The sequence below is a fragment of the Prosopis cineraria genome, unplaced genomic scaffold, assembly GCF_029017545.1.
Source record: "Prosopis cineraria cultivar Desert tree isolate PC_DT_omini unplaced genomic scaffold, ASM2901754v1 PC11, whole genome shotgun sequence".
NCBI classification, from domain to species: Eukaryota; Viridiplantae; Streptophyta; class Magnoliopsida; order Fabales; family Fabaceae; genus Prosopis; species Prosopis cineraria.
In genome coordinates, this window is record NW_026555342.1 from 2,297,601 (window position 1) to 2,322,598 (window position 24,998).

Below are 24,998 nucleotides of genomic sequence, written 5' to 3' on the forward strand. Positions count from 1 at the left end.
TTTTACTTATAACACGTGAAGAGTAGAGGTCTAGCAAAATTTATATTAGTTACTTATATGGAGGTCTACAATTTGAATCTTACTCAAGCTAAATGTCAATTTTATTTTATTATATTTTTATATTGGAATTATTAAAGTTTTCTTATATCTTTTATTATTACATTAGGAGTTGTTTTGTGATTTTTCCCATTGTTCTTTGTCTAGAATTCTCTTTCCTTCTTTGGTCATATATTCTACAAAGTAAAGGATATGAATTTCATTTTCGTTCCTTCAATCCTTCTCCTTCTTCGATCAAGTCTCTTTTCTTCTCACCATCTACTTGTCCTTCTTTACACTGTAGGTTTGTTTCTCACCTTCACCAGTTCATTTCTATCACTAGTTTTTTTCTATCATTGGAAGTATCCTATGCTTCCTCTTTGTTCTAAGTTGATGCTGGTGTGTAAGTTGATGTGCATGACCTAAATCATTTAAGTTGAGCTGCTACAGTAGTTCCTTCTGCTTCTTGGTGTTGTTTTGTTCTTCTGCTGTCATTATGTCGTGTTAGAAACTCTTCCCTTGTTCAGTGATAAACTTCGACTCCTCCTTCTCTCATCTTCATCATTTGTGCTTTAAGGTGAGGAAGCTTCAAGCCTCTTCCCTCTCATTCAGCATTTATGATGTGAATGTTTAATTATTGGCAATTTAATCTCCCTTATGTTGTTGTATTTGTATGAGTAGTGAAGAGAAATTTGGTTTAAATTGATATTTTAGTATTATGTGTTTGTTGAAGGTGAATAAATTTAATATTCTTTGGGTTTAAAATTTCTTATGCTGAATGCTTGTAATTAGAAGGTTGGATTATTTCAAATATAGACTTTAGAAAGGCTTGGGAAAATGAAATTTGAAGAAAAGATGTTTGATTTAAGCTTAAGAATTAATACATGTAAGGTGTTTGACAAAATGTTTGTTAAAAGAAATTGAACTTGATTTTTAAGAGTTCATTGAATACTTGACTATGAATGAAATATGTGAGAAAAGATTTGAATAACTAAAGTTTTTACGAGTAAGTTATAAATGAAATATAGTTATTCAAATATTGGTGTTTGAAATTATTGGGTAATTATTTGTGGCTGAAAGTAAATAGAGATACTTTGAGATATAGAAATGGTGATGATTTTGGGAAAGAGTTTATTGAAATTCATTGAAATTTTATTATATTTGATTGGATCATTAAAAGAAGAGAAAACTTAATTGAAGCTATAAGAAGAGAATTTTAGAACTGAGAGATAAGCCAGGTAAGTAAATAACGTTCCCTAATAAATAGAAGTAATGGTATTTTTATTTATTTTATTTTATTTATCATTTATTCTAAACAATTTTTCCTACTGTACCTTATTGATTAAGTTGATACAATGGATGTAGATATCTTATTTATTCTTTGAATTTATTTATGCAGTTATTTTCAATGTATTTTATTTTTCTTAAAAGTATTATACATGCATGGATCGGATAAATTACTGATGAAAAGATTATTTGTACTTTATAAATTAAAGGATAATTTGAACTATAAGGATTTTTTTGGTTCCACGCATGCCGAAAATGTTTTATAGGACTAAATACAAAACATTGATTGTTAACGACAATTTCATTAGCCCTTAACACGCCACGGTACACCTAGCTAGCAAGGTGTCTTGGAGGTGATGGTCCCGTGTGTTGGTCAACACATGTGGAATGGAGGACGTAATTTCCTGGATATAATCCACGCTTGTTATTCATGAACTTTATGCTTGCACTAGTTTTCATTGCCTTTAGCCACGCCAGATGTTATTTACTCTTGTGGACTGTTTGTCTATACTTGTTATTCATTCTGTTTAGGTCCTAACAGAAAACAAGTTTTTCTAAGTTGTTTTTCGCTCTCAAGAACTGTATTTTTATGATTTGTTTTATACAAAAGATATATTTTTAATTTGTTGGTTATGATTATCAATTTTCTCTTTTATATTTTATTACTTGATTATCAAAGATAAATTCTACTGTTAGTTTATAATACCATCAATTATTAGATTAGTCATTTATTTCCTGTTTTGTGTTTATGATTATCGTTATTTATTTATTTATTATTTAGGGATGTTATTTACTGAAAGAATTTTGATATTTAGATAATAAAAGTGCACTTGCTCTTCAGTAGATCTTGTGGGACCCCTTGAGATAAGAAGTATTGTGTTGTTTCAATTATATTATGGATTAATGTAAATATTTAAACATTCTGTTTTTTTTCTAGAATCACTCCACGAATTATATAGTTAGGATCCTTAGTTAAATTATTTTGGTTCGTATATATTGTATTGGAGTAGAACTCTGAATGCATCTTGGATGTGCCTTTTGGCAAGTTGTAGAGATTTTGCGAAGTCTAACTTACAACAAAGACTTTGCCGAAATTTCTACAGCTAGTTTAAGTATTTTGTTCCTATTAATAATTGCTTAATATAAATGATAATTGTATGACAAAAATTGGAATTAATATGTTAGACATGTTAAGGGTTTAGGTTTATGAAATATGATTTTTCTTATATTCTAATCAATCACACTTCAAAAATTTAGGGTGTATCAAACAAGTTGTATGCCAAACTCAACAAATATAAGTTCAGGTTGAGGGAAGTAAGATTACTTAGACACGTTATGTCAGTTGATGGAACAGCAGTAGATCCACACAAAGTAGATGTCATTTTAAAGTAAGAATCGCCTATCTCAGTAATGAAAATCAAGAGTTTTTTAGAATTAACTGGATATTATTGATGCTTCATATAAGGATTTTCTTAAATTGCATCCCCACTAACTAAATTGACTTAGAAGGATCAAATGCATGTGTGGACCAACAAGTGTGTAGCAGTATTTTAGGAGTTGAAGAAGAGGTTGACTATAGCACCAGTGGTGGTTATTCCTAATCTGTGTCCACCATATGTTGTCTACATGGATGCCTCATTGAAGGGCTTAGGATGTGTTTCAATGCAAGATGAATAGATTGTAACTTATGCTTTAAGATAGTTGCAACCGCACGTGGAGAAATATCTTACTCATGACTTAGAGTTGGTAACGGCAGTTTTTGCCTAGAAGATATGACATTACTTGTATGATGTTGTGTTTGAAGTATTTAGCAACTACAAGAGTTTAAAATACTTGGTGGATTGCAATGAGCTAAATATGAGGCAACATAGATCAATGGAGTTTCTCAAGTACTACAACATTAAGATAAAACATCATCTAGGCAAAGCAAACATGGTGGCTGATGCTTTAAGCCAGAATACAATTCATGTTGCACATATGATGATTCAAGAGCATTGTTTACTTAAAACATTCTTAAATACCTAGAGAAAAGCACTACTGATGTTGTGTAATGTGCATTTTATGGTGGTGATAAATAAGTTTTAGAGAGAACTACAAACAGCTCAATTGGAGGATGATTTTCTCCTTAAGAGTTAAGAGGACATAGAAGAGAGACGAACAATAGAATTCAAGTTTAAAGATGATGGTTATGATGATATATCAAGATCAAATCTATATACTAAAGTAGGAAGAGATGAGGAAGACAATTATAGATTAGGCGCATTGTAGCTAGTATACAATCCACCCTAAAGCCACCAAGATGTATCAAGATATGAAATAGATGAGGTGATGGCTAGACTGAAAAAGGATGTGACAAAGTATATAGCTCAATGCCTGACCTACCAAAAGATCAAGATTGAGTACTAGAAGCCAGGAGGTATGTTACATCTGTTAGAGATACTTAAGTGGAAGTAGAACAACATCTTGATAGATTTCATCACTAGTCTACCTATAACTTAGTCAAGTTATGATGCTATATGGTAATATATGGATCGACTAACAAAGTTCACACACTTTTTAGCAATGAAAGCGACTTACTCTCTCAAATAGTATGCTAAGGCTTATGTGAATGAAATTATGAGACTTCATAGGGGTGTTAAAAGATATTGTCTAGGATCATGATTCAAGGTTCACATCAAACTTTTAGAGTAGAAAGCAATGGGAACTAAGCTGAGATTTTGCACTACCTATCACCCATAAACAAATAAGTAGACTGAGAAAACTATCCAAATATCAGAGGACAATATGTTGAGAGCCTGTGCTTTAGAGTTAAGAAGTGGTTGGGACACTTATCTATCATTGGCTAAATTTGCTTACAATAATAGCTACCACTCTAACATTGAAATGGCTCCTTATGAGGACTTGTACAAGAGGAAATGTCAATCACCTCTGTGTTGGACAAAACTGAGCAAAAGAAGCTTGTTGGGGCCATACTTAGTAGATCAAACCACTCAAAAAATTGAAATGATTAGGAAAAAGTTATTGATAGCTCAAAGTCGACAGAACAGCTGCACAGATAGGTATAGGAGGCTATTGGAATTCTTGGTGGGTGACCATGGGTTTTTGAAAGTTATCTGACTGAAATAGAGATATTAATTAAGGCTAAGAAATTGACTCCTAAATTTATTGGTCCGTTTGAGATTTTAGAAAAGTTAGGACCCGTTGCCTATCGGGTTGCATTACTACCTCATTTATCCAAAATTCACTATGTCTTTCATGTGCGTCACCTCAAAAAGTATTATCTAGATCCCTCTCATATCATTGAGCCAGAAGATGTGGAACTTCAAGAAAATTTGACTTATAGAGCTGAACTAGAACTAACTATAGATATGAAAGATTGACAATTGAGAAATAAAAGCATTTGTTTAGTAAAAGTCTTTTGAAAGTGCATGACTCTTGGTGATGTCACGTGGCAGATTAAGAACAAGATGTAACAATTGTATTCGCACTTGTTCTCATAAGTATGCGTTCGTACTTGATTTCAAATTTTGAGGATAAAATTCCTAAAAGAAAGGAAAAATTGTAAATCATCAAATTTTAAAATTCAAATTTGAAATGTTAACAAGGACAAAATGGTAAAATTTAGGTAATTATTATATTAATAGTGTTTCCAGACCACCAATGAGCTTATTGGACCTTTGAACAACCTCAAAAATGGACTAGAATGGAGTTTAGGTCAACTAAGCTCAAGCGTAAGGCCCAAAATTCCCTTAAACCTAATGGGCTTAAATTTTGTTATATCGAGCATGTAAGAGACAAAATAGATGGAGAGGAAAGAAGGAAAATCAGAGCTAGCTCATTTAGTCTCTGCTAGGGCTTTACTTTTAGACCTATTTGGAGGCATTCTATGCTAAGAGTACACATTGGGTAAGCTTCCTTTCCATTATGCCTCCCCTCAATGTCAATTTATAGTGAGTTTGGGTTGAGTTAGGCATTGTTTTCATCTCTCCTTAGGTTTTAACCAATTATGTTCTTTAGGTCTATAGGGAGCTAATTTAAGCTTCTAAACTTAGGTTTAATGATTTTATAATGATTTGGAGTTGGTTTGGAAGTTGTCTCAGTGTTGTGATAGTTGGCATATTGCAGTGCAAGTTATAACTACAATTGATGACATATACGCCATGGCAGAATTGCTCTCATTTGATATATGATGGTGATTTTTTTATTTTGCCATGCTTCCATACCTCCTTTAATTATCTTTTTAACTATCATTTGAGCTCAAATACTTTTTAAAAAGAGTTGTCTCAGGAACTGAAAATTTATTACTTTTAAAATTTAACCCTTGTCTATTATAATAATTTAATATATGGTTTTAAAATAATATCTTAAGTCTTTTCTACTATGGTAATCCTTTATTTACCATGGTAGTATTTTAGAAATGTAAGTTTCACTCTTTGTTATCATGATAGTCCTTTTTCTACCATTGTAAGTATTTAATAACTTTAGTTAGATTAAATAAATCATACACTCTGTGAAAAATCAGTATGAAATTTTAGACTGTTACATACATGCTCTTAAAAGATTGATGTCGTTTGATTACTTTTATTTTTTATTGATGAAAGAAACTATAATAATTATTACTAACAAACTTTATCAAGCATTACAACAAAGAGATATAACTGACATAAATATTTTGTGGCAATTAAACATCATTATTGTGTTGACATATTTGTTTACAACAATTATCAATTGACATAATTAAATAGTAATTTAACAAGTAAATAATAGAGCTTTTAGATTGAAAAGAACTTTAAATCCCAATTATACATTTAAACCACTCAATGCTCATAGAAAAGATGTATTTTTTTATCAATTTAATGATAATTTTATTGAGAGGGAAATTTTGCTAAAAAGTTAATCATATATATGATAATTAATAATTTTTATATCGATAAGTAAAGCTTAATATATATATATATATATTTTATATATTTATAAAATTGAATATAAAAATATATGTTAAAATATTTGTGTTATTCAGTGATATATATAAATTTATTTTTTTTAATTATTATATATGTTTTATTATCTGGGTCTCCTTTAAAAAAATTTCTGGTTCTGTCCCTGTTGAAATTGCCCGTCTATTTTTTCTAAGGGATTGGAAGATATCTCATTTTATTGTGTGTAAAGGAAAGCAAACAAATGTATGTGCTCACGGATTGGCTTAATCGATTGATGCCCGCCTAATCGTTTGAAGTGGGTGGATGGTAAAAGAAGGTTTGCAATTTGTGCTTACGAATTTTGTAACCCTATTTGTGGTGTGTTTTAATTATTTATTGCAATTTTCAGTTAATATTCCAAAAAAAAAAATCCGATGTCGACACAGAAACTTCGTAGATGGATTATTAAAAAAAATTGTGACGCACTCATGCTGCAAAATTTCAGATACTAACCTGATCTTTTCCAAAGATTTTCACACCGGCCAGGAGCTCCCTTGATTTTTTTTTTTTCCCCTCCTTACCTGAAGAAGGATCACAACAATAATAATTACACAATGGCCATAATATTGAGAATAATTTAGCGAAGAATCGAAGTCGAAGCATAAGGGGGGGAAAAGTACAAAAACTGTTCAACACAAGCAGCTTTATTTTGTAGGAAGAATTTCATTAAAAGATTACGGATGTGACATTATCATAAATGTCACCCAAAAATTTGAAAATTCATTGTAAGAACTTGGGTTTGGACTGAAATTAAAATTTAAGACAAAATGACTGAAATAACCTTCTTAATTTTTCATGTCACTTCTCTGTATTTAGTTGTTAAAATATTTACTTTTATACATGCTAATTTAACTTGTTAACTCAATTATCATACTTGTTAACATGTAATGTTACTTGCTAACTCCCTGTAATTACTTGTTATAATATTTACCTTGCATGTTAAAAAAGTTATTTCAGTTATTTTGCCTAATATTTTAATTTCAGTTCAGGTTTAAATTTTTGTAATGAAATTTTATATTTATTTAGGCCATATTTTTTTAATAATGTCACATCCATCCGTGCTCCTTAAATGAAATTCTTCTTAATTTATATTATATGTATCCAAATATTCAAAGTGGAGTGTTATAACTTATATGTGCACTTCTTCTTGTTTTTTTTTTTTTTTTTGAATCAGGAAATTAAATATGATCCAGATTGTTCTACCGGATCTTATCATTTTACATTTAAATGTGATATTTTACTTTTTTTAACTTGTAATTTTTTTATGAAAATATTTTTTGGAAAGTGCTAGTCAAGAATTTATAATATTGTATTTACCAAAGTAAAAAATTAAAAAAAAATTTAACATTAAATCTATCAAAGTCCATCTGAATAATTAATTTATAAAAAATTATAAAAATTTTAATATTAAATTATATCATTAAATTAAATGTAAACTATCTATATGATGATAAAGGAGGTTTAGTAAAAAATTTAATTTTAATAAAGAGTAATTAAAAAAACCTTAAATTTGGACCGTTACTTCATCAAAAATTACATATAAGTTCCATAAAAGAGAATTTATTATTAAAAAATTTTATAAAATTTATAAAATATTCCCAAATCTTAAATCCTGTATATTAATAAAGGGTATTCACAATTGAACAATAAATATTTACAACTTGCTTCCTTTGCCAAGTCATTAATGTGTAGGATTTGAAATTTAAAAATATTTATTAAAATTTACATGACCTTTTAGCAATAAATTCTCTTCAGTGTGATTTAAGTGTAAGTTTTCCTCTTATTTCATTTCAAGATAGAGGAGGGGAAGTAGAGGGAAAGATTAGTGGACCGAAGATGTGTCCTGAAATGGCTAAGAGAATGGATTCTTTACCTGACAAGGTTTGTCAAAGACAAGGAGAAGTGTGGAGGATTTAGTTGAAGTGGCCTTGTTCTTGAAACCCTGTCTTCTAATCAACTGTTCAACTATTATGTGCACAGATAGTGAGACTTGTTCTGAAGAATAATAACGTAGAGCATAATAAGAATACACATATATATACATATGTAGCAGAGTTGCACAACACTGGGATATACTTACCTCTTAATCTCTTATCCTGTGATTTCGAGTTTCAACACCTTTCCCGCCGCTTTGCTTTTATTGGGAATTGCTCCCTTCTCCTTCTCCTTCTTCTCCTTCTCGGCTCTCCCCCCCCCCTTTTTTTTTTTGCTTTTTTTAACTCTCAACGCTAAATGAAGACATAGAATATCAACAATTGATAAATTAAAGATGATATGCAAGCAGAGAACAGAGATTGTCTGCTTTTTCCTTGAAACAACAACAACAACAATGATTAATGGGACTCTAGAGATCATATACAAGCAGGAATGATGGTTTAAGAGCACAAACTCATTAAAGATGAAGAACAACGTACAGATTGTTAATAGACAAAGAAAAACGCAGAAGGAAGGATATCCAGAGAAGCAAGCAAGCTAGATCTAACAGTGCGTTGAAGAAGCCAAGAAAGAGTCTGAAGTTAAAGAACAATAAGTAGAAGAAGGTCAACAGATCAGAAACTATTGTGACGGGGAAGCAAAGCCGAAGCAATTATCCAGATGGAACACGGAAATTGCTGAGAGAGAAAGAAGAAGCTGTGGTGAATAGCGAGAGGGTACTGGCTCAAAATATTTATCATGAATAATTAATGACCTCAACGGTGTGATGAATAGAAAGTAGAAAAATGAGTCTGAGTCTTGTACCGAGAGACATTAATTATGTGTGTGTCTTGAGGACCGTCAAGAGAGAGAGAGAGAGAGAGAGAGAGGGCCATGAAAAGAAAGAAGAGAAAGCACGAGACACATTTCTTGGCTCTTTTTCCGCAGCATTAACAGTAATTACAGATGGTTTTCAATTCCATCACTGCTCAGGAAATTGACTTCATGCTTGTCTTTATGTTAAGTCAACCTTTCTCAAGTTCATCAATCATGTAAAGTAAAAAAATCTTAAATAATGTATTGAGTTCCCGCATTATGGATCCTACTTCCATGAACGCCGTGATTGTTCTCTCTCTCTCTCTCTCTCTCTCTCTGTGAACCTACAGAATTTCTGATGAAGAAAAAGATGAAACAGCATCTCTGAGAAATGTTCTTCATCGATCCATCCACTTCTCTGAATTTTTCTTCAAGCTTGTTTAATTTGTCATTCATTACAAGCATAGATTTGGAAACATGCACCTAAAAACCAGAAGTATATAAAAATTAATCTCAATGGTGATAAGAAAAAGGACTGATATTGCAGAGCAGTGCGGGGGACTTGTTTCAAAAACCTGCAAATGAAGGATTGACTTCAAAGACAAAAGACCAAAGCTTTACATATACAATGCTCAGTACTTGCATTGTTACTTGTCTGAAACATTTTCCCTCGTCGTGAATATCACCCATCACTAGCAATAATAATACCTTAACATTTAACATATTGCATCCACGGATTCAATTTCATCTTAAACTTCCAACCCAATTCTTCAAATTAATTTATTGAGTTAATGAATTATAAGAATTGAATTGTATTAAATCAAGAAATTAAAAAGATTGGATTGTTTTCAAATCAAAATGACAAAAAAAAATCATTTTACTTAAATATACAAGTTGGGCCCATACCAGTAACACTATAACTACCATGTTAATTTTATAGATATATTCATATGTTACTAGATCTGATTGTGCGCTCATTTGCTAATCTAATTAATTATACTCTCAGAAATTTTAGCTCCAAGAATGGCTTGGACTTTGGAGAGTATTTTCTTCAGGTGCAAAATCATACATGTGGAAAGGAAGAGAGAAAGAGGATCGAGCTTCCTTTTTTTTTTTTTTTTTTGTTCCTGGCCAGATACTTTCTCAGTTTCTCTTGATTGGCATGTAAAGAAAATCTGAGTTTCCTGATTGTAGCTCAACTCAAGTGACAGATCAATAAAGAGAAAGGATTGGTGTGATGAGAAAAACAAAAACAAAAGAAAAATGAAGCTGTGGCAAGTGGGAGATAGGACACTTCAGCTAAAGAGGACACAGAAAGAGAGAGAGGGGAGGGAGGGAGAGAGAAGGCCATGAAAAGAACAAGACATTTCTTGGCTCTTTCTTCTTTCTCTTCCCTTCTTTTCCGCATGCATGCGACAAAGCCATTACCAATAATGTGGTCGTCTTTGATTATCCACTCAAGAAATTCACTTTATATTTATATTTATATCATCATCGATCCAATCCAACCTTTCTCAATGCGATCGAAGAGCTTGGAATATAATTAGATTGGACTCTTGGTCCACTTCCTCTGTTAACACCTTATCTTTTTCCAATTGATTGATGGTTTTTAAGTAAAAGTGTGAAAGCTATACCATTAATGTTGTTTTTATTTGTTTGGCTGTTTTTACAGCTCAATATGATAATTCATAGCACAGTTAAAATCAACTATTAAACCAATAAAATCAACTACATCAACAAGGACTCCATTAATCATCTTCCAAATTATGCAACATAGCTATATAAATCAAGACTATACATAATTGTGGGGATGCAAAATGGCTCAGAGTTGAAACTGATATTTTGCTAGGATTGATGTTGTGTCAGATCTACACGTCATCTATTTCACTTTCTTATTTGTATTCCTTTGCGATCTCATCCATTATATGTGAACTAATTAATTTTTAATTAAGAAGATTTATCTGAACTTATGGTGACTGAAAAATTCGCTCTTTAACTTTTGCTCGTCAATTTTCACAACTCGAATTTACTGATCAAGGCTATTATTATAAGTTTGTGGACTACATACATGATTGAAACAATTTGCCATTAATGACGAACAATTTAATAACCACATTTTCCTTTTAATTTCATCTGCGCCACGCAAAAAGTGTGATTAGAAAAAAAAAAAAGTTTGCAAAACAATATAGTAAATTTTTTTTTTAACAAAATTGCATTTAGATAATGCACAAAATGTTAAGCGGAAAATGCATCAAAGAGGAAGGAAGAGAAGAACCCTGAAGCTGTTTTATGTAGGCACTCATGTACTTTGTGTTGTCTCTGTTCCAATTAATAGGTTTAAAAATTAAACTGAGACAAGCCGATAATTTAAACAGTGTAGAGTCTAAAAGACATAATTATGTCTGTGTCTTGAGGACCCGCTAAGTGAGAGAGGGAGGGAGGGCCATAACAAGAAAGAAAAGAAAGCACGAGACACGTCTTGGCTCTTCTCCGCATACGACAAAACCATTCCCAATAATGCGGATGGTTTTCAATTTCATCACTACTCTGGAAATTGACTTCATGCTTATCTTCATGTTAATTAAACTTTTCTCAAGTTAAAAAATCTTGAATAAAGTATTGAGTTCACGCATTATTGATCCTACTTCCACTCCATGAATGACAACATTGTAATCTCTCTCTGTGAAGCTACAGAATTATTTCTGATGAAGGGAATGATGAAACAGTATATCACTCTGTGAATGCTCTTCATGGATCCACTTCTCTTAATTTTTCTTCAAGCTCGTTTAATCTGGCATTCATTATTAGCATAGATTGAAAACATGCACCTAAAAACCAGTAGTATATAAAAATTAATCTCAATGGTGATAAGAAAAATGACTGATATTGTACAGATCACTGCAGGGGACTCGTTTCCTGCATCTGAAGGATTGACTTCAAAGATAAAAAAACAAAACTTTACAGATAAAATGCTCAGTACTTCTTATTCGATGGGAATTGGGTTAAGGACCTCCATATGGGCCTTCTCCATCACTAAGGGTAGTCTATCTGTTTTCTATTCTTTGTAACCAAATTATCTGTTTTACTGCAAAATTTGTAGTTCTTGCTAATTGCTTAAGTACCAATTTCAAGATTATTTATCCTTTTACCTCAAACCTTGTTTTGTCTTCTCTTTGTAATAGAATTTATTTTTCTTTTAAATTTTAAAAAAAGAATAAATTATTGTAGTCCAATATAAACTTCTATCCTTGACTTTTGTTTCTATTGAGACATTTAATCTTAAAGGTTATTGCCGTGCTGTTTGGAAGAAGAAAACTTGTAACAAGTTTATGCCTCTTGTGAATTGATGATGGGAAGAAAAATTGAAAATTTCATAATCTTGCAATTAAAGATTGTCTTCATGACTTGCTCTCATACACATGCTCCATTGCAGTTAAATCTTACACCGATTGGTATATTTGTAATGCAATCAACTGATAAGAACAAGAAGAGGAAGCTAAAGCGCATTCAAAGATTGTTGTCTCCCTGGGGTGTTTAAACTTGCTTATGTCTGATAAGGGTTATTTTAACTAGTTTTTTTGTGTTCCTTGTTTCTAGCTCAAGCTTGTCTTTGTAACCTTAAAAAAAAAAAAAAAACAAGATTGTTGTCCCCCGAAATGCCAGTGACAGATTTGACTGATGTGCAAAATTTTGATGACAAATCCCAAAATGCTCAAGCAAAAATGAATGGCTCATTTATTCAACCTCTGGAGACAATGTATCCTCTTTAATGCAATTAAAGATAAGCTTTGAATGTTAAGAAAATCAAGGTAGTTGGTGACTTTTTTCTTTGGTATATTTCTAGCTCCATTTTTTTCATATCTTATTTGGCTGAATGAATTTTGAAATAAACAATTCAGCACAAGATTCGATCCATTTGATGCTTTTTCATAGTGCAATAACAATTGATATTGTTGATTGATTCATTCAAATTAATTATTTAAAAACTAGACCGAACTAGAAGGTTGAACTGGTCGAACCATCGACCAAAACAGTTAACGGCTTGATTTAAACAAAAAAACCACTTTTATGATTTAGCTAGATTGGACTGAAATTGAATTGCTATTAAGCTGAAAATCAGAGTTAAATCAGGAATTGAGTAGTTTTCAAAAACCAAACAATTTTAAACATAATATTAAAAAAAAGCTTAAAAGTTTAAAAAAATAGAAAAATTTAAAAATTAAATCCTACTTAAAGTCAACTTTATTTTTGAGTAATTTATATGTAAAAAATATGATTTGAGATTATTTTTTTATAAAGATGTTGACAGTTATATATATAAATACAGATATTTTTAAGTGTGTTTATATCTAATTTGACCAAAATTTACCTATATTTAATAAGTTATAAAATTATAAATTATTATATTATTACTTTATGGTCATGTTTTGCCATTTTATTAACATACTATAGATTTTTTTTATATTTATTTTATTTAATTATTATATCACCAGTCCAATCACTGATCTAATCAATTACATCATAAAAATCAAGAACCGTTGACTTTTTTTATTTAATATTTAGTCTGACTTTTAAAACATTAACTTAAATACATTTAACAAAAGACATATGGTAAGAATAGTGTACATTCTTAAAATAATTTTAGAAGATTATGTATGACTATAAATGTATAGGATGGCAATTGATTTGCTCTATATTGGCCGCAAGTTATTGAGTGATGAATAGACGCAATTTTTTGTGATAAAAAGATTAATATTACAACAAATAAAAAGAGTCCTACAATAACATAAGCCTGTTATCAAAGAAACCAGTAATGAGGATCAGCAGCAAATGGAAAAAGAAGCAAAATTGCAGTAGAAAATTAATCTACTGATGATGAAGAAGACTATCGAGCATGCAGTCTCTTAATAAGAGAGGCAGATGATAAAGATGAGGCAAACTCCCCATGAACAAGCCAATGAAGAACTAGTCGGAGACAGACTAAGCCAATAAGTTGAGGACCAACATGATTTGTCTTTTGCCAACATTTTTCCATAGAGATCTGACAGAGAGTCCTCTTGGCTCTTGTATTGTTTAAACTTCTTCAGCCATCCTTTCCCTAATAATTCTACTCATAACATCCTAATACTTAGCCAAATATAGTTGAGGTAAGACAGCAAGCAAGCAACCAAAACTTAAAAATATTAGTAATTGCATGCATACATACATACATATATATGATTTTTTTATATTGCTCATAAGAATCATTCTATTAAAAGCAATTATATTTAATGTACAGTCAGATTAAATATAAGCATTTTTCTTCATAGGAGTTCAAACATTAGTTCACCATATTGCAAGGGACTAATCCTTTTAGTTTATATATCAGAATTTAACACAAATAAAAACGGAAAATGCACAATTTTTAAGCAAAAACATTCCTTTAATGTGTCAGGTAAAAACCAGGAATAATGTGCACACAACATTGAGTCTTGTACTTTTTTTTTTTTGAGTTACAGAAATTTAAATTATGGTCTTCTAAAGATAAAGCTTTCTGTTAAAAATACTTTAGAAATGTAGTTAAAATAATAATAGCGACTTATTTTTTTTTTCAATGAAAACTTTTTATTGGTTTTTATTTGCCAATAAGTTTTTTGAAAAGTCTTAGGATGTGACTCTCTCTTGTTTATTTATTTATTAATGACTTTGTTTTGTTGGGATCCATTAAGCTTTTCTATAACAACCCCATGATAGACTGTGCCTCTATTTATTAATCAATCTCCATGTGACATCCAATGTCTGATTGTATTTATCTGATATCTTTTACTGTCAAATTGGTATTGTCAGGTTAATTAGAAATAATTATGATTTCTTAGGGATAGTAAAACTTTTAATTCCTCAAATTTTTGCAATTATTGATTTAATCTTTTAAGTTCAATTTTTATCAATTTAATGCTTTATATTTTCTAAAACCATCATGTTAATCCTTTAAATGTAAAAAAAATTCACTTTTAAATTAATTAATATGAAGTATTTTGATGCGTTGCTATGTATATATAGTTCAATTAAAATAAATTAACCTTCGAATCAGTTTAACTTTTATTATTTTGATCCTTAATTTAATTCCTTATGTTGAGCATTGTTCTTTTATCTTTTTAAATTTTTTAGTTTGTTTTTTAGTTAAATAATTACACTTCTTTCATTAATCTACTTGACTTTCATTAATATTCTATTATCTATGTAAACGAATTTTACTATCAGTATTGCCTCATATTTAAATAATAAGAATCAAATTGATAATTAAAACAAACTTAAAAAGACCAAATAAATTCAAATTAAATTTGAGGAACTAAAATGATAAATAAAATAAATATGAGTGATTAAAAAAAATTTTATTTATAAGGTTTGGTTTCACGACCTTATTTGATATTTGATGGAACCAAGTCCCTTCCACCTACCTATGGCCATCATTAGTGAGGAATTGTTAAGTTACTCTAACCAATACCTTCACTTTTTTGTTGGGTGACATATTGACTGAGGAAAATATCATTTCCAAGTATGGACATGAAATCATTAACAAATTTCTTGATCTACACGAACTGGCTGGCATCCTATGCACTCTTTCCAAAATTCTCCCATCATAAAACCACCCCTAGAGCGTTTAGCTACCACAGATAATAATCTTAGATACAGACGTATAGATGTGAGCTAAGTATCTTCACTTCCCTTTTCAATATGTAGGCTCTTGTTTTCCCTTGTAATTAAAATATATGCTCCTTCGTTTAAAAATATAAAACATTTATAATCAAATCTCATTCCCTAATAAAATAATTACTTACTTTTTAAATAATCCTATCTTTTTATATTTACTCCTATTAAACATCCTACAATAAATATAAAATTATTATCAATATGGACACTTAAAAAAAAACAATAATTACACCTCAAAAAATTAAAAATATCTTATATTTTTTAACATCCAACACCTCAAAAAATACCTTACATTCTTGAACGGAAAAGTATGCATATATATATATATATCTTGAACGGAAAGAGTATGCATATATATATATATATATATATTGATCTGAAAGCCTTGGGACAAAACTAAAGTTTTTCCTAAAGATGATAGATAAAGTCATAAAAACATCCCTGGTTCCAATATTGACCGAAAACAAATTTTTTGATCCCAAAGTCCACAATTGGTCTAGTAGCATTTCCTCCCTCAATAACTAAATGCAAGCAAATAAATTTATATAGTCACAACTCACAAGGACATCTTGAACTTCCTGCGTAGTGCGTAGTTTGGGTGAGAAAGTATTAAGCGCCAATGTGGCAAATTTAATGGTTGATCATAAGTCATGTTTGTAGAGAGAACCCAAAAAAACCGATGAAACCTTTGACGCAGGGCGTCATATGGTGGAGCCGGAACTCAGTCCTCTGCTAAAGAGTTCAAGCCAGATAGCAGACTACGCAATTCACAGAGGACATACATAAGGAAGCTATGTTAAAAGTCTCAACAGGATTACCCGGGATACAAGGAAGAAATTATGATATGAATCTTTGGAGAGCCAGAGATTCAAACAAGTCTTAGCATTACAGTCTCATACTTCCAATGCAAGATTCAAGTCCCATGCCTTGCAAATGGGTCATACCAAATAACTCTTTTCTCACCTAGTATCTCAAGTGTTCAAACCAAATATATGTGCAGCTTGGTAACCATAAGTGCTGATCTAAAGTAAACTATGATACTGGCAAAGAATCACTTGAAAGAATAAAAATGCTGGACTTACATAATTACATTCCTTCAAGGGAACAAAAACATCTCGTCCATATCTCATGTATGTGATCTTTAGGTCTGGAAAAGCAGTGTTACCCTGCCCCAATCCCCAAAGGAAAAAAAAAAACAATTTTCAATGATATGGCCCACCAAAAGAATCAGTAGAACAAAATGTAGTTTCAACACTTAGTTTAGGCAGTTTCCACTTGTCATCATTTTCTTCTTTACTGCTGTTCTTCCTGATTGACATTACAAAAAATAAAATAATAAAAAAACTGTTAGAAGGTTTTTCAAAAGATTCAGGCCATCCAATTGAACATATAATATAAAAATCTTAACCGAATCTTCAGGAAGTCAAAAACAAGACAAATATATTTATTAAGATTTTTTTTTTTTTTTTGCCATCAAAACAAGAATCATTTATTATACAAGTGTTTAATCATGTAATATGATACTCACACACAGCATCTTTATTCATCAGGTTCCTCTCCCTTTTCTAAATCGTTCAAGGTGCTGATGGTACTCTTCTAGCTCTTCCTCCAGCTTCTCAATAAACTGGCTTGTATGCTCAAGGGACTGCTCATATCTATATTTCTCCAAGGCCTGGAAATTAAGGTTAATGAAATTAAGTGTTATGCAGAACTTAAAAGAAAAAAGGACAAAAGAATAGTATCAGATACTCATAAAAGAGAATATTTGCCGGGGCAAGCATGTGAGTCAATTCTGTACTATTTCAAATTGCCATCTATTATATCAAACCACCAGGCCCAGAATATGATGAGCATTCAATAAATCAAGCGTAATGAAAATACTCCTAATGAATATCAATTTATATTTAGATAACTAAAACGAATACAAATCACTCCTTAAATCATAGTGTAAGCTCACCAGGAAAAGATGGCTTGCATACAAGACACTTAATTTTTATAACAACCTATCTGAAAGTAGATCATTTCTACATGAAATAGTCCATGGAAAGAGGGGGAAAGAATTATACCTTCTAAATAGCAGAAAAAGATACAATGTCTAATAAACAAAACCAGGCTATATTAACAATTAAGGTCGGTCAATGAATGACAAGGAGCTGAAATAACCTTCTCTTTTGACAGTGTATCTGGAGGTGACATTACTTTGGGTTGTACATAGTTCTTTCCACGGTAGAAAATTATAGTATTGTTGGGCTTGATGTCAATCACAATGCCTTTGCTCAGCCGAGCAAGCTCTTCAGCATATTCGTGAACCTGTCCTGGCTTGCAAGGCTTGCAGACAACCTTAACCGTCTCATGCCTCTTCCAATGAAGATGCATGTTTAGAACTACCCCACCAAACACTCCTCGCCTCCCAATTGGAACATAGTTTTTCTTTTTCTCACCAGTACGCTTCAGATAATGTATCTCTTCCTCTGTTAAAATCTCTGGATCATATGTTTCTGCTGGGGTTTTTGGTACCTCAAATTTCCGCAGCTTCGCAATCAACCAGGCTTCCTTTCGCTTGGCCTGCAGATTTCCAAGTTTAAAAGAAAGACACCAATAGATAAAAAGAATAAATAAGGGGGAAATGAAAAATGCAGAATTCCAGCCTATCTGAATTCTGAGGCACTTTTGAAAAACAATAACCTGCATATTATCGAACTAATCAACAAGGCAATTGAGAAACTGCATGTTCAAAGCATACTTGTCTCAGTGAAAGACAAGAACTTCATAAAAGACTTTTCTTACATAAAATATATGTCCAATCATAATAAAAATTTTGTAATGTTCAACCCCCCACAAAACAATAAGTTGATTTATTTTGGGCATTTTAAGCAGCAGTAGTGTCAAGTAGGGATAAGCACAGCATCACATAAATTTTCATTGAAAACTGGAGAATGTCTTGAAAATATGCAGTTGCTGAAGTCATCATAAAAGCATGTTAACATCTGCAGTAAAATTATCTAACCTTCTCAAGCTTATATCTTATCCTCACTTCTGGATTTGGGGAATTCATCTTCTTTTTGGCCTTCAAGCGATAGAATCTGAGCTCCTTCAATTTTGCCTTTCTAGACATTTTAACCTTTTTCTTCTTCTTGCCCTTTATTGTGGAATTACTATTATCAGACGTCATGCCTAGAGAGAACCTTACAACATCATTGTCCGTGTTCAGCTCAAATGAGGCATTGCTGATGTATCTAGCTAGCAGCCAGTTCCTAAAAATACCCTGGGTTGACATGCTTGATCTCTGAATGAAAAGGAAACCCGAGGAAGAAGGTAATGATGCCAATCTTAAAAGATGCCTTGCCAAACTGTAGTTTCTTGGATGCAAACACATGTCACGCATAGAAGATTGGAAGCATAAGAGTGCCCAAGGCGATGACGTGACAGTTGGGACATTTTCATCTAGACTGCGAAGCCCATATAAGCTACCTCTGTAGAGAAGGAAAATAAATTTATTCAAGAGCTCAAGAAATGAAGAGGCACTTGAACAAGAGTAGGTCCGTAAATTAAGCAAATCTCAAGACAAGTTAGTGTAATTTACTATTAAAACTAACAGCTTGATTGAGTTGAGATTCTTTAATATATATCTATATAAAGAATCAATGAAAATTATGGAGGTATAACATTTTCCTGCCCAACAAAATGAAAACGTATCATTCAATATAATCTAAGAACACCATAGGCATACATGGTGTTATCAATGGCTAAAGGCAATGCCTACACGTAATAGTATATAGCCTTTGAAAAAAATTGTGCTTTCAAAAATTTTGTTGAGTTTCTCTTCTGTGCTCACCAATATTCACAGCTACAACTCACAAGTGCTTCTAAGAAGCATCCTAAGGAAAATATTTATTTTTCCAAGTTTCCACAGAAAAAATAAAGAGAAAAAGCTAAAAAACCTTCAAATCTTCAAACATTTCCTCTCAAATTTCAAAATTATCTATCCAACTTAGTAATATCTATTCAGGTAATCTTGGATAATCCCAGTTGCTTTATAAGAATATAAACCAAGATGTAATATGGAAACTATTATCAAATCAACATCCTGAATTTTCTTCCACAATAGTTATTTTCTAAAAAGAAAAAAGAAATTATTTGGAAAGCTCCCAACTTGAGGTAAAGAATCAAATCAAATCAGAAACGCTGCAATAAGTAAGCACCTATATCAATAACTATGACTTTGCAAATGGACAATTTCTCAAACTCTTTTCCTTCACAACAAAATGTTTTCTTTGTGCTGTGATAATCATAGCCCTTGGAAGTTCAAACATTCAATTCATTCTTACCAGTCTTACTCCTTGACAGTTTGAACGTTCTATTTATGTTTGTTTCAATCATTGCATATTCTTGTTTTGGAGAGACTCCAAGCAAAACCACAGAATATCCATTCTCGAGATTTCATAAAATAGAAAAACATTTAAATATAATGTTACACTTTTATCTGGAAGCTGACTTCTAAGCAGCCATAAAGTTCTATAGCCCAAAAAACCCAAAAAAGAAAAAAACTGCAATCCAATAATAGGGGGGGAAAACTGTTTTCTTCCCTTACCATTACTTCCCAATTATTTTACAAGCAACCGAGCAGAGAAGAGAAAAGTCAGAATCACAAAATAAGCAACTGAACAAAGGAACAAACACAACGGGAAAAGAACCAATGTAATTCAAATAGAGTAATACGTTCAATAGAGAGCGAGTGAGAGCGTAAAGGAACCTCTTGAGTGAGCAGAAAAAACGACGAGTGCTTCCTCTGATTGAAGCTCCAGCGCACATAGAATCCCCGAAATCCCAAATATCAGCTGACGACCGAGGTTAAAAGGAAACAAGATATAGAAATACAGGGCTCAATGCTAAAGAAATCGACGATCGAAATTATGCGTCTTAAAGCTTTCTTATGGGTCAAAAAGAAGAAGTGAGTAAAGTCATTTGTTTGTATTCCGCGTCAGAACCTAAACGGAGTTGACTGAAACACAGATATTAATGTCAGGAAAGAGAGATAACAATGAACAATGAGAGAGGAGGGAAGTCCAACGGAAAGTAGAAAGGGATGCCGCTTAAACAACTCAAGGGTTAAACACGCCGAAGTCATGGCAGAAAGGAAATCGATGCTCCTCAGATTTCCTTGTACGATTTTCAAAGAGGAAATCGAAACCGATGCGCTGAATCAAGGCTCAAACAACTCGAAATCATGGCAGAAAGCAGGAAATCGAACAGAAAAATGTTGAAAAAAGAACGAACATTGAGTCTAGGAAGAAGAGTGCAGCAAAGAAGAACCTGCCGAAGGGGAAGACGATGCAAAAGCTGAGAATTTTTTTTTTTTTTTTAAAACCAGCCTATGAGAATATCAATCTTATTAAAGGGTCTAAATTTTAATGGCTTAAATCTATGCTTTTAATTTTATTTTTTAAAAAAATAAATATTTAATTAATTAAAATTATAATAATTAAAATTTAAAGGCTTACAACTAAATGAAGACTTAAAACTATAAGTGAAAGTTCATTGCAATTACAATTGAATCAAAATTAATAAATGATTAGCTTTATCAAGAATGTTAAAACATTTAAGCTATCCATACATAATACATATAATGAAATACCGATTTGATTAATGTCTTAAAATTTTTCATTCAGTGGTGTAGTGAGTGTCTTTAATGACACTACAGAGATTGCCAATTCAATTAAATAATTATGGAACATGTTAGCATAAGATGTAGAGAGAATACTAAATCACAAATCACAAATCTACTATTTTATCCCCTGTTCAATAATTAATCAAATATAATTGAAAGAAATGGTTAAACTATGTTCTCGTCAAACCGCCACTTTATTTACAGTTTCATTTATTTCGAGTTAATCATATATTTTCAAATGTGAATGAAATTCTATAACATGGACAATACAAATCCATGTTTCACCCAAACTATAAACAATGATTGAGCCTGATCAAAGTGTTTGTCTCTCCCAACTCAGTAAATAAAGGTTAAAATTGTAGTGTAACTCGATTTTACAACTCATGCATGCCTCAATTACAAATGATTATTCTTTTTTTAAAATATTAAAATAAATTCTGGAATCATGATTGATTATAGTAATTAGGCAATACAAAAGCCTCACCCGACAAGACTTCAACCTAATATAAAAGGATTGAATTGAACAACTCATGGTCTAGTGTAGTCCTTGTATAACTCAAAATTGAACAAGACCTAATTGGTTTAGTAGAATTAGAAGACTTATCCTGGTCTTATTTAATATTTCACTTTGTTTTTTTTTTCATTTTTCATCTATGAAATGTAGCAATTTATTTCAACATAATAAAATTACTTACAGTCTTTTAAAATTTTTCACAACAATAACAATTATAAACCCACAACAATTTCTAATAACAAGAAAAAGTATTTTGATTATAACACAAATGATTCAAATTAAACAACCTTCAACATGTTTAAAGTCAATTACACTAAATCAACAACAAATTTCACCAATAAAAGAAAAGATTGAGGTTGGTCAATGCTAAAATTTTGCTCAATACTCATGACTTCATAAGTGTAAAATATAAAAAATTACTAATTATTATTATAAATTAACTCATTGTAATAATAAGTTTGTTGCCACTAGAAGGAGCAAAGCCTTAATTATAACATGAGATCTCCACATTGCTTCATACAAGCAAATTATTGTAGCAATTTATTGTTGATGGATATATCGTGATTAAATCACAGAGGTTACTCTAGGTAAAGACTCATCAAAAAGAGCTACGAGTTAAGTTGTATCAAGGGTTGTCAAACGCACTCACAAATGGAGAAAGAAATGCAAATTCTACAGGTAGAAGAATTATTTTGCCCTCGTCTTTCACAGAAGGGGCAAGATATATGATTCAAAATTATCAAGATGCAATGATAATTTGTCGCTGGGCAGGATATCCAAATATTCTTATCACTTTTACTTGTAATCTTATATGGCCTGAGATTACTAGATTTTATAAGAAAAATTCATTCATTATCTCCTTCAAATCAACCAAATATATTATGCAAGGTGTTCAAATTGAAGTTATAATCATTGATGAAGACCATCAATGACAAGAAGATTTTTGTAACCATTCGTGTAAGTTAGAAGGTGAAAAATTACAATTCATAATTAACATTGTATATATAGTTTACTCCATTTATTTAGTAGCCATTTTCATTGTTTATCATTTTAATATATTAATTGCCTAATGCGTTATAACATTAATTTTGCAATGTAGATATATATACCATCTGAGTTTTAAAAGCGAGGACTCCTACATGCCTATATACCTTTACTTCTTGATTAGTGTGATAAAATAAAAGATTCTGATCATTTAGATAAGGTAATTTCTATAGAAATCCCTGATAAAAATTCTTCCTCATCACTTTACGATCTTGTCAAAAAATTTATGAGCCATGGTTCTTGTGATAAGAGCAACCCAAACTCTCCATACATGAAGGAAAAGAAATGTAGTAAGTATTTCACAAAAAAATTCAATGACAAGACAGTATTTGATGAAAATGGATGTCCTACATATAAAAGAAGAGACGATGGAAGAACTATTGAAATAAAAGGTATTCCTTTAGATAATAGATATGTTGTGCCTTACAACCATATCCTATTATTCATGTGTGGAGCGCATATCAATGTTGAGAAATGCAATCAATCCACTTCAATTAAGTATTTATTCAAGTATATTAGCAAAGGGAATGACAAGGTGGTTGCTACAATTTATGACAACAATAATGAGATCCAACAGTATTATAATTATAGATATATATCTGCATGCGAGGGTTCATGGTGTATGTTTGGGTTTGACATACATCACAGGTATCCTTCTATTGAAAGATTGAGTTTCCATCTGCCGAATCAACAGTCAATTATTTATTGTAATACTGATGATGTTGTTGATTTGCTGGACAAACCGAGGGTTTGTGAATCCTAATTTCTTGCTTGGATGGAAATGAATAAAGCTAGAGATCATGCAAAAACTTTGACGTGTTCTTAGTTTCCATAACATTATGTTTACTAAAGAGATAAAAGAATATGGAAATGTAGGAAAAAAGGTTTTGCCATTGGTAAGATCACTCATGCATTACCATTATGAAGAGAACTTTATTTCCTTAGAATACTTTTAAGGAAGGTAAAAGGTCCTTCCTCATTTGATGACATAAAATATATGGATGGATAAAAATTTTAGAGATGCATGTTTTGCTCTTGGATTATTGGATGATGACAAGGACTTTATAAATGCAATAAAAGGAGCATCTGTTTAGGCATCAAGGAATTTGCTTTAAAAGATGTTTGTCAGTATGTTACTGTATTGCTGTTTGAGCCATCCATATTTTGTTTGGAATAACACTTTAACATTTCTTTCCAAGGATTTATTATATATACCACGCAATAATCCTAACTTAGCAGGTAATTTCAAATCAAATAATGTTACCCAAAAAAGTTAATATTCAAATGAAAATATTTCCATATATTAATAATTTTTTACATGATCTTTTGCAGGGATAAATGTGTCAAGGAATGACAAGGAACAAGCTGCTCTCTATGAAATAAATTCCTTGCTTCAAAGAAATGGAAAGACACTTAAGGATTATGATTCACTTCCATTACCTACAGGAACAACAAACATTGATGTCACAAATCATCTTATATTACAATAATTGAATTATGATCATTCTTCCTTACATTTAGAAGCTACAAAGCTAATCAATTCAATGAATGCGGAGCAAAAACAAATCTATGATAGTGTCATCTCATCATTATCATTATTAACATGTGGTTTCTTCTTTGTTTATGGATTTGGAGGCACTGAAAAAACATTATTGTGGAATGCATTATCATCATCAATTCGTGTGAATGGAGATATTGTTTTGACTATTGCGTCAAGTAAAATTGCTGCAATGTTGTTGCCTTCAGGAAGAACATCACATTCAAGGTTTGCAATCCCTATCCAAATTACTGAAGATTTTGTTTGTAGTATTAAACAAAATTCTTCATTGGCAAATTTAATCCAATGCACTAAACTCATAATATGAGATGAAGCTCCAATGGTTCAGTGTTATTGTATAGAAGCTTTTGATTGAATGCTTAAGGATATAATGCATTCAAATCATCCATTTAGTGGGAAGTGTATTGTCATGGGTGGTGATTTTCATCAAATACTTTCAGTTATATCAAAAGGGACAAGAGCAAGTATTGTTAATGCATGCATTAGTTCTTC

At 31.3% G+C, this 24,998-nt stretch overlaps 2 protein-coding genes across 14 annotated transcripts in view; both read right to left on the reverse strand.

Annotated features, from left to right (window-relative positions):
- Window positions 1-9,107, reverse strand: part of LOC129285700 (uncharacterized) — a 30,245-nt gene extending 21,138 nt beyond the window's left edge. For 9 of the 11 annotated variants that reach the window (XM_054921498.1, XM_054921491.1, XM_054921497.1 and 6 more), the window contains exons 1-3: window positions 8,383-9,107; window positions 8,176-8,297; window positions 6,756-6,823 (exon numbers count right to left, since the gene is read on the reverse strand). The gene's annotated coding sequence lies outside the window, so the exon portion shown is untranslated. The remainder of the gene's footprint in view (window positions 1-6,755; window positions 6,824-8,175; window positions 8,298-8,382) is intronic. The other 2 variants (XM_054921487.1, XM_054921488.1) reach the window with 2 other exon arrangements.
- A 7,439-nt stretch (window positions 9,108-16,546) lies between these two features.
- Window positions 16,547-21,071, reverse strand: LOC129285701 (uncharacterized CRM domain-containing protein At3g25440, chloroplastic-like). 3 transcript variants are annotated; one of them, XM_054921501.1, is made up of 5 exons: window positions 20,476-21,071; window positions 18,730-19,195; window positions 17,886-18,287; window positions 17,251-17,394; window positions 16,547-16,888 (listed from the first exon to the last, which is right to left on the reverse strand). In XM_054921501.1, the coding sequence occupies exons 1-4, from the start codon at window positions 20,532-20,534 to the stop codon at window positions 17,269-17,271; spliced, it is 1,053 nt and encodes a 350-aa protein (XP_054777476.1). In that variant the 5' UTR covers window positions 20,535-21,071; the 3' UTR covers window positions 16,547-16,888; window positions 17,251-17,268. The 3 variants fall into 3 exon arrangements, with proteins under 3 accessions (XP_054777476.1, XP_054777474.1, XP_054777477.1); XM_054921499.1 differs by having other exon boundaries at window positions 16,547-17,030; XM_054921502.1 differs by having other exon boundaries at window positions 16,547-17,030; window positions 20,442-21,071.
- Window positions 21,072-24,998: the final 3,927 nt, after the last annotated feature.